At 38.9% G+C, this 10,997-nt stretch overlaps 1 protein-coding gene across 3 annotated transcripts in view; it reads left to right on the top strand.

The window, feature by feature from the left end:
- Nucleotides 1-4,031: 4,031 nt before the first annotated feature.
- LOC119053041 (B-cell receptor-associated protein 29) overlaps nucleotides 4,032-10,997 on the top strand; it is a 52,469-nt gene continuing 45,503 nt past the window's right edge. Inside the window, exons 1-3 of one of the 3 annotated variants that reach the window (XM_053673189.1) lie at nucleotides 4,032-4,124; nucleotides 4,552-4,660; nucleotides 7,597-7,697. In XM_053673189.1, the coding sequence (XP_053529164.1) occupies nucleotides 4,569-4,660; nucleotides 7,597-7,697 (193 nt within the window). In that variant the 5' untranslated portion in view covers nucleotides 4,032-4,124; nucleotides 4,552-4,568. The other 2 variants (XM_053673190.1, XM_037150474.2) reach the window with 2 other exon arrangements.

Below are 10,997 nucleotides of genomic sequence, written 5' to 3'. Positions count from 1 at the left end.
GAAGCACTTTATCTGTCCTTCCATTCTAAATGAAAGTTTTGCTGGATAGAGTAATCTTGGATGTAGGTCTTTGGATTTCATGACTTGCAATACCTTTTTCCAGCCCCTTCTTGCCTGTAAGGTGTCTTTTGAGAAATCCACTGACAGTCTGATGGGAACTCCTTTGTAGGTGACTGTCCCCTTATCTCTTGCTGCTTCTAGGATTCTCTCCTTCATTTGAATCTTGGCTAATGTAATGATGATGTGCCTTGGTGTGTTTCTTCTTTGGGACTCCCTGAGCTTCTTGGATTTCCTGGAAGTCTTTTGCCTTTGCCAGATTGGTTAAATTCTTCTTTATTATTTGTTCAAATAAGTTTTCCACTGGTGGCTGTTCCTTTCCCCTTTCTGGTACCCCTATAATTCGGATGTTGGAGCATTTAAAGATGTCCTGGAGGTTCCTAAGTCCTCATTTTTTTGAATTCTTGTTTCTTCACATTTTCCTCTGTGGTCATTTTTTTTCTTCCTTCTGGTCCACTCCCTTGATTTGAGTCCCAGTTTCCTTTTCATCACTATTGGTTTCCTGTGCAATTCCCTTCACTTCAATTAATTTAGCCTTCATATGTTCCTCTAATTTGTGACTAAAATCAACCAGTTCTGTGAGCATCCAGATCACCAATGTTTTGAACTGTTCATCTGAAACTTTTGCTATTTCTTCGTCGCTTAGAGTTATGGGCTCTGGGGCTTTGAGATCTTCTTGAGCCATTTTTTTGTCTGTTCACGGCTGTTAAGCATGAGGAGTGGAGCCTTAGATGTTCCCGGGGTGGGGCCACCCAGGTCGCTGGATTGTGACACTGTATGTGGGGGTGGGGTCAGAGCAGGAAATGGCGGCCCCCTCTGCTGCCTCCCACCGCTGGGGCCTGCTCGATCCCATCTCACTGCCCACTCCCTCACTGGTCTCTGCACACAAATGCACAACCACAGTCAACCCACCACCCTGCGCCCTGGCTGGATCCACTGGTCGCTCACTGGGTTGCTCACTGGGTCTGCCCTTTGCAACCCCACGCCTGGATTCCGCGCACCTGAGTCCGTCTGACCGCGTTTTCCTGTGCAACCCTGCTCCGCCAGCTGCTGGCTTCGCCCCTCTTACCGGTCAGGCTGAAGAATTTGTTGTTATCAGACTTCCGAAAAGTTCAATATTCTGTGCTCTGGCTGTGTTTTCTGTTGCTAATATTTTGTTGTCTCTAAACTTGGTTGTGTGAAAAAGCACGGTGTATCCACCTATGCCTCCATCTTGGCAGAAGTCTCATTAAGCTTTAAATGATATTAAACTTGTTACATTTCAAACCTTCTGTATCAGCAATTTTTAACCAGCGTGCCACTTCACACTGGTGTGCCACAAGGATTTCTAAAATATGCAATACCTGATCATTTAGTGGGGCACAGTCCTCTTTCCCTTGGGATAAAAAAAGACAACAGCCAGTACAATAGCCATCAGGTGTGAGTGAATCAAAATTATACCTACCTTTTTTATGTCAGATCAGCAAAACGTTCTTTTGGTGTGCCACAGAGTTTTAATAATTAGTTCACGTATGGTGTGAAATGACAAAAGGATGAAAATCATTGGTCTAGATCTTTAGAAGATTGAAAGACTGATAAATATAACCACCTAAGCTAGTATCAATTTTACTCCCCCACATTTTAAGTATTAAAAATGTGGTAGCTAATCTGAAAATGATTATATATTTGAAACATTTCCTGAATAGTAACCAGGTTTTATTTTTAACTTAAAAACCTAATTTTCAGATCCTGTTTTTTAGTGGTGGTATTTTTATGCCTCCCAGCAGTTGATAATAATTTTAACCTTAAAGTTCCATGTTTGGGAAATGTTACCGATAGAATTTTGGTATTGGGGAATGTGCTATTACAAAAATATCTCAGGTAAAATAAAACAGCTCCATAATCAAGGTACTGGTCTATATTACTAACATGAAAACTTGCGAAAGGAGACAATTATCTAAAACTTTTTAATTCAAGAGTTTGGGAATATAACATTAATCAATTTTAACATAAGCACTCTGTTTTCATTTTTTTCTCAGATGCATTCTCCTTTCATTTTTCAGTTACTGTATTTTTTTAATGCTCACCAGAGGATATACTTACTGATTTGGGATTGGAAGCAGAGACGCTGCAATCAACTAAGCCACATGGGGCCAGGGTTCAGTTACTATATTTTTAAAGATAACTGCCTTTTTCATTTGATAGGAGTGGTATTGTCAACAGCATATATTCCTGATAGTCTTTTCTGTAAGTCAGCAGGGCAACTGCTCAGCTAGCTGCCTGCTGAGCAGCCCACCACCAAAGAATACACAGGAGCCACACACAGTAACTATGCTTCTCAGTCAGCTGTTTATTGAATGCAGGTTCACTCAAAGTAGAACAACAACATACATGAATATCCTACTCACATTCTAACAATCTAAAAGAAATATCACACACACAGCAATCAATGGGGGCTAACAAACCCCAGTCTCAGAGTCTCAGTCTGCAGGTCTGGGAGACAGCACAGTGAGCAAGGGACTTGTCAGCATCTTGCAAGGAATGATCTTCAGAGCCAGATGGGCAGCAGAGGCAGGTGAAGTCCTCAGTCGAGCAGAGCAGGACCTCCAGTGGCCAATGCGAAGGGACCGTCATTATGGAGTGGGGTAGAACTGGCTGTCTCCAGAGTGGTCTGGAACCTGCCTCCATTATACCTTGAAAGTGGTGTACTCTACCTTTCTAGATCTTTTTATAAATGTCTTGACACCCCCAATGGCAAGTGGAATTTACCCAGGAGCTTATCTGTGGGTGGTCCCGCTCTGCAGTTGTGGCTGTTCTGATCACGTGTGCAGATGTCTTAGGTGTGTCTCCTTGCCAAGTGTGTCTGTTCTGACTTAGCTTCCCTCTTGAACCAAAGTGTTGTGGCTGACTGACAGCCATTTTGGTTGACACAAGTGACTCCACTTTGTTTTATATACTTTATGCTAACTTGATCAGACCAGTGCCATTTTATGTGCCCTGCTCTCCACAAGCATACAAGCAAATAGGGAGCCATCAGCAAAACTTAAGTCATCTTTCTAAGTTAACTCTGAGGTGAATTATACTAGTGTTGTGATAACAAAATACTTAAATTAAGGTGAACAGCCATCCAAAGGTGCCAGTGTGGAAGAGCAAGGAGTTCTACATGTGTTTGGTTAAAAAAAAATTCTTCCATATGGTTAATCTATGTTGCCTTTTATTTACATGTCATCAAGTATATTTATCACAAAAAAGCACCAACTTAAATGTTTTTATATTCTGTAATTATGTCTTTTTCACCCTTTGTTTAATGTTCCCAAAATAACTGTTTCCAGAAAGATAAATTCATTTGCATTTTTTATGTTATCGAGGTTGAAATAATACATACTTAATAATTTGAATGTAGTCACACAATTTGAAAGCCTGGAAAATAGTCATTGAAAGAAACTACCCATACCTACAGTTTCCCTTTGCCATTAGTCCCCAAACACCACAACATCACCCTTAAGTTTATGGCCTCTTCCCAGCCCCTGGACAACAGCAGAAAGAGAATACTTTCCACTCTACATGTCCTACAGTCTCAGGAGAACAAAATGCTGCACAACTCCCCAATCCTGACGCTTTTAGTTAACTAGAGCTTATTTCCGGACTGTGAAGTCAGTTCTATCATAAAACTGAACCGAAATACGAAAAGAGTGCGTTTCAAAAATGGTCACGGAATTTACACCATGTTATCCAACCCTCGGACCCGGGGCCATTTTCCCTGGACCCCACGCTGCTTTACCCTAAGAGGTCCATTAACTATGCTACCTACCCAAACCACACAGTATTAGAAATTTAAAGTCGGCTCTCCTGAAGTTGCACCTGGGAGTCCCACACGTCCACCACCAATTAGGACACAATCATTTTTAGTCGTATTCGCCCCGCCTGCGACACCTGCGGGGACTGCACCTTGAGCCTGAGCCTGAGCGGGAGACCGGCCGCTGCGGGTGGGGGTGGGGCACGCTTCCCACCGCGCCCGCCGCAGCGTCTGACGTCTCGCACGTAGGCGGCCACGGAGCTGTGCGGGGAGCTAGGCCGGCCGAAGGGGGGTAAGGCCCTGCGAGGTTAAGGGGGGGCCGCGGTCCTCCCTGCCGCTGGGGGCCGCAGGGTCCCCGCGCTCTCCGCGGTTGGGCCTGTCCCCGACCGGTGGATCTAGGGCCCGCGGTGCGTTCTGGGTCTCAAGGCGCGGATGGTAGTGGAGGCTGGCGTTACGCCAAAGTCGCTGTGAAGCGGAAAAACCCAGTTCTGTGCAGGCTGCCCAGCACGCGGCTCAGGGTTCGGCAGGGCAGGTAGACGCCGGTCTCCTGGGCCACCCTTAAGCCTTCCCTTCCCTTGCCTTGCTTTCCGCGGTTGGGCGCCGGTAGTTAGAGAAGATCGGACTTCGTAAACCCCCTAGATGAAAACATTGGCAACCCGGGGGTTATACCCACTTTTCTTTGAACGTCAACAAAGTAAAACAAGTGTTTCTCTATCTAGGTGTGAAGAGAAAAAAAATGACATTCCAATGGGCGGCAGTTGCAACCTTTCTCTATGCTGAAATAGGACTCATTTTAATCTTCTGTCTACCTTTTATTCCTCCTCAGAGGTAGGAAAACGCCAAATTGTTATAATGATAAGTATACGACTAGCTCCTTTATGCTGTTTAGTGTGATACAGAAAAGGTTTTCTTAAAATTTGGAAGTTTTGAGTGCTGATTATATAAAAGATGCACTTAAAAAATAAAGCCACTAACAAATTTAAGTAATATATGACATTAAAATATCACTGTTTATATAAAACTTTTTGTTAAATGTACAAATTAACAGCTCCTAAAAGCAAATGGCAGGTCCTTTGTTTCTGTTAATTACGGGTAGAATAAAGGTGGTGGTTTTAACATCTGTCTTGTCATCAGGTTTTACCTTTGTTTTATTGCCCTCAACTGGAACAGGGCACTAAGTGAAGGGTAGATAAATGATGTTTACAGCCCAGCATGGGGGCAGCAATGTTTCACTGAGGCAGTGAAAGGACAATTTAGAAACTTAAACCATTAAGTGATTCTTAGTTTTGGCCTATCTAAACAAGGAATTGTTTCATTAATGGTAATTTTACCACTGTTCCCCCCACACAGAATTAATGAATATAGGTTAAAAGTGCTGATTATGATAAGTATCAGAGCCATACATTAGCATTGGTTCCTTAGGTCTTTAAATATTAAGTATTTTAATTGAAACATTGGCTCACTTTATTCCTGCTAATTCACTTATTGGGAGTTCAGTTTTAGGTCCAGAAACTTGCTTCTATGAAAGGTGAAATACACTTGTAATAAAAATGTTATATCACTTTTGTTCATACTCATGGCATAAAAGAAAATCTTCCATAAATGAAATAACCTACAGATAACCCACTGAAGTTTACTAGGAGCCCGTGAAAGAGATTTACAAAAGTTTTTACCTTGGCTCAGGGTTCAGATAGTCTTTCACAACTCTTAGCTTGCTTCTTACCTACCTGGATTTCAACTCATTTCTGTGTCCATCAGTGGTATCATCATTTTTTTTCTTTCTTGCTCAAGACAAAAATAAATGAATGATACTGTAGGAAAGGAGGTTAGAGATAATTGTATCTAACCCACTCATTCTATAGGGAAAGTGGTCTAAGGTCATGTAGCTGATTAATGGCAGATTCCAGGCAAGAATCTTGCTTTCAGGTTAGTGCTTTTTCTACTCCATCCCCTCCCTACCTCTCAGCACCTTGATTTGTTTTTTCATCCTCAATAACACCCTGTTTTGCTTTTTGGTAATACTTGCAAGGACTTGCAAAAAATATTTTTATTTTGTTTACTTTTTCTCCATCAAAATGATCCATAAACTTTTCTATATCAAAATGATCTATAAGTTGTTTTTCTTCCGGCCAAAGAAATTTTTCCCTATTCTGATCAAGTAGTTATTGGATAGATGTGTACATATTTATATTATATAAACATACACTCATATACATGAGAAAATATCCTATATTTGTACATATATCATTTATAATATGCCCTACTTTGTGTATCTCCATCTTTTTACCTTTTATATGTGTATCATCATAATCTTCAAAGAAGAGCCTTTAGTCTTTTTTATTTGGTGCTCTATTTTTGTCTCATAAAACCCACTGGTTAAGCACATGCTAAGAGGTCAGAGTTCAGATCGTCTGGGTTTATAGCCTATCTGCATTTTACTGTTGCAACTTTCTGCAAGTTATTCACCATCTCTAGTCAGTTCTCCCATTTGTAACATGGAGGTAATACTCGTATCCACCTTACATACTGGTTGTGGTGATTAAATTAGCTAAAACATATAAAATGCTTAGAACCATAGTGTATGGTTCTATATATGGTAGCTATTATTAACTCTTCCTTGAATTTAGTGTTAGTATAAACTGCTAGTTGTTCTCTGTAGAGTGTCTCTTGTGTTTCGTTTTGCACTGGCCCTTGAAATGTAAATTTACATTTGGACCTTGATTGCCACGTGTGTTCTCTTTCAAATAATATAAAATTTTTATAATGTAAAATCTAAATAGTGTCCTTGAAATTGGAAGCATAGAGACAAAAGAAGTCATTTCATCTTATGTCAATCTTCCTCTCCCCTCAAAATTCAAGTTATTATTTAGGGTTGTTTCCAAAACTTATTAGTTAATAATTTGTCATAATCTTAAAGTAAAAATTTTTTGAAGTTGTGTTTGAAGTTTATTTAAGTGCTTATTTCTCAGTTAATACTTTAATTCATTTTAAATGCTCATGTGCAAAGTTTGTTACCTTTTCAGTTGTGTGATGAGTTACTTTACCAGTCTTTGCCATTTATAATCCATACATTCCTACCTCTGTCTTTGTTTTTACCTTTTAATTAATTCGTTATAGACTACTTTCCAATTTTATTTCCTCTGTGTTCAAATCTTGATCATGGTAACTACATAGGTACATACATATACATACATATACCCTTAAAGTTATATATGTAAGAGTTTTGTACTTTGTCGTGTGTATGTAATATCTCAATTTTAAAAATCCATGGTAAAAGAGGGGAAACACTTTTACTTGGAGTAAATGTTAAAATTGTGCTACGTAAAATAAATAGTTGAGAGGGTTGGGCCCACCACTCGAATATTGCTAATTTGGAGCCAGTATTTGTTATTTCCCTTTTATTACCCTGATTAAGAAAAAGATATAAAATGATAGTTTCTATCAGCAATATAACATTTTACTATGAGAATTCCTTTTTAAGATTTTGATCATGTATCTTGCCTTTAAGTTACTTTCACTGTAGAGTATTTAAGTTTCCAGAGAGAAGTTAATCAAATGTCAGTTTATTATTAAATGTGAGAGTAGTATTCTTCATTTTATAAAACTTTTATGAATTAATAACTCTCTGATATGACATAAGTTAAATTTCTGTAATTCTTATTACTCACTGCACAATAACCAAAATGTCAATTCAATATTCAGAAAGTATTTCAAAACATTATTTCAGTTTTTTTTACACCTAATGTAATTGTATTGCTTTACAGATGGCAGAAGATTTTTTCATTTAATATCTGGGGTAAAATTGCAACCTTTTGGAACAAGGCTTTTCTTACTATTATAGTCCTATTGATTGTTCTGTTTCTAGGTAAGTACTAGAGTAATAGATGCCTACTTTGAATAAGCTTACTCTAGTCTTATTTATTAATGAATTCATTGGTTTTTAATTAAGTTAATGTATCTATTGATGTGCAGTTGACTTTGTATAGTATATGAATAATATATAGAGCAAATACTGATATATATATATAAATAGTTAATAGATACTACTATTATGTATTCAGAAGCATAAATTTCAACAGAAATTTATTGTTCTTAGCCTCTTTTAAGTTGTTTTAAAGTTTAAATAAACCAATGTACAGTGATCCCTCACTTATCATGGGAGTTACGTTCCAGAGATCCCTGTAATAGGTGAAAATCCACAAAATAGTGGCATTATATTTATTTTATTATTTGTATATATTTTAAGGCTTTATAAACCCTTCCACACTCCTATAAACCTTTCCCACACTCCTATAAACCTTTCCCACACTCCTATAAACCTTTCCCACACTCTTATAAACACTTCATATTCTCTTAAACACTTTCTATGCTCTTAAACCTACGTAATTTTAACAACATATAAAATTATATATGGGTACTTACCAGTGAAGTATTCCCCACTTTTCAGAGTTACCAGTTATACAGTCCTTTGTTACTGTGGTATCCTACGCACCAGGGGCTTAGCTGTTAGGGAGGCACAGAGGAGTAAAATCATTAGGCCCTCAAAGGGACTCTTAGATGCAGGTTTAAAAACAATTACAACACAGATATTTGGGGACTACTGAAAAAAATTGAATACGGACTGGTTGTTAGATAATATTAGGGAATTTTTTTGTTAACCTTAGTTGTGATAAATGTTGTTACATAGCTACAGCCTGCAAATCAAATGCCAATTTTGGAAATTAAAATTTTACAGGAGCATAACCACACCCATTTGTTTATGTGTCATCTATACATGTTTGCATGGACAGCTACAGAGTGACGCAGTTGCAGCAGACACATCATGTGACCAAAAGCATTCACTCTCTGCCCTCTTACTGAAAAAGTTTACCACCTGTTCTATAGGAATATGTCCTTATTTTTAGGAGCTGCATGCTAACAAATGACAAGTGTCATGTTATTTTCAACTCACTTTCAAATGGTTAAAAAATTAAGACAGGTAAAGCAAACATGCAGAAAAGTTAGCAATTATTGAATCTAAGTGGTAGAAATATGGGTTTTATTATACTAGTTTTTCAGCATGTTTGAAACTTTTATAATAACAGTATCTTAGATATTAGAATTAAACCCTTTAGGTTCTTGTCAAACCAAAAAATTTTTAAATCTAGATAATTATATTTCTTAGAAGAAGTAGCTGAACTTAGAAAATTAAGTAACTTGCCTGATCTCCCAGCTGCTTCTTGGCACTTCAGCTTTTAATACACATTGTAGAACATGTTTTACTTCAGAATCCCTAAGAGCTGTTGTGTTGCAGGTTAAGTTTTTACAAGGGCCAGCCTGCAGTCATAGCCACCATGTGTGCCACTGTTTTGTGAGAAAATGTTTCCCATGTTCCATAACACGAGCCTCTGAAATGGAATCCTCTTTATAAAACTGGGACCAACTGGTGTGAGAGGGTGTGAGGAGGTAATTGTATCAGGGTGTGAATGGGTTTCTGCCTCATCCAAAAATGTCAATATTTGTCTCCTGGTACATTATTGTTAATGTTATCGATTTGACCTCCAGCCCTATAAATAATAGCACTAACTGAGTAAAGAATAAGGAAAGCAGGTCCCACTTTGCCACCAGCTAACTAAATGACTTCTGGAATGCCATTTCCTCTGACTTTGATTTATCTATTGGCAAAGTCACTGGAGAGAAGATAATTTCTGCAGGTTTTTCTAGCTATAAAGTGTTTCGAGATCTAACTCTAAAATTATCACAAGAGTTTCTACTGAAAACCACCACACACCCCACCTATATAAGGAAGGAGAACTTTAGTCACAGTTTTGGTCACATCTATCAGAAGCAAACTTGAACTCACTTGAGCAAGAAAGAGGAATTTATAATAAAATATGAGGTTGTTTCAGAGCAGCCCAGGGAAAGAAATAAGCCAAATTCTAGTGAGGAACTAATAGTCACTAAAGTGCCCTTTTTGTGTCCCTCTGTTTCTCCCTGGGTCCACTTCATTCTTCCTCATCTCCACAGACTCTCAGTCTATTCCCAAAGCAGAAAATGGCCACCACACAGCTGCCAACTGTTAATTACTCCAGCCATATGCAAGGATTAATTAGCCAATTCTGAATCCCAATTCTAAGGAAAACATTGGACCAGCTAGCACCAGGTATGCAGCCCTTGACTGGTAAGCTGTGACAGAGTCATGACTGCTTGCTGTAGCCTACATCCATGAGCAGAGTGCGTAATTCCCAGAGTGTAGGGAAGTCATGGATGATTACTGCAGGAACTTTATCCATGGATGAGTAAAGGCAGGCGGATAGGCACTTACTTTTTAAGCCTCAGTGTTTTCATTTTAGAAGAGGATAGTAACATTTACTTCACTGAGGAATTGGAAGTTTTTGCCTTGATAGATTTTTTAAGTAATAAATTTTTAAAAGATAAATGGCAAGATAGCTTGTATTAGATTAATCCTCCTGTGATAACAATTATGAACACTGGACAAAATAAGAAAAAAAAGAATTTGAAGGCTTAGGAGAGCAACCAAAAGTAGATGGAAACTGGAGGCAAGTTGAACCTTGAAAGTAGGTAATCACGCAGGGCGTGGATCAGATTTTCATAGCTCTTCCTCTAAGGACAGTTCTGAGCCCTGTGGCATGGTCACATGACCTCAAAGCCAAAAGCCACAGTATTACTGGCTTAAAGGTGTCAAAGATCAAAGAGGCTGGAAACTAAGGGAAATATCCAAAAACAGAGAAAGCATCATAAAGTGAACCCTAAAATCTGCATAAAAATTCACCTCAAATCCTTGGTTGAACCTTGCACCCTGGATCTGTAGGGGAGATTACAAAGAGTTCTGTGGAAAGCAACACCTAGAACACTAAAAGAACTGAGCAGGCCCTGGCTGGTGTAGCTCAGTGGATTGAGCGCAGGCCTGCGAACCACACGATCACGGTTCGATTCCCAGTCAGGGCACATGCCTGGGTTGCAGGCCGGTTCCCTGCAGACCGGTTCCCAGCAGGGGATGCACACAAAAAAAAGGCAACCATACACTGATGTTTCTCTCCCTCTCTCCTTCCCCCCTAAAGATAAATAAATAAAATCTTAAAAAAAAAAAAAAAAAAAAGAACTGAGCAGATTTAGATGCTGCCCACCAAAACAGAAACAGTGTAGGGTTTCAAGTCCAACTATG

Source organism: Artibeus jamaicensis, unplaced genomic scaffold (assembly GCF_021234435.1).
Source record: "Artibeus jamaicensis isolate MK-2021 breed Jamaican fruit bat unplaced genomic scaffold, CSHL_Jam_final contig_834, whole genome shotgun sequence".
Taxonomy (NCBI): Eukaryota; Metazoa; Chordata; class Mammalia; order Chiroptera; family Phyllostomidae; genus Artibeus; species Artibeus jamaicensis.
This window is presented reverse-complemented; position numbering and strand designations above follow the sequence as displayed.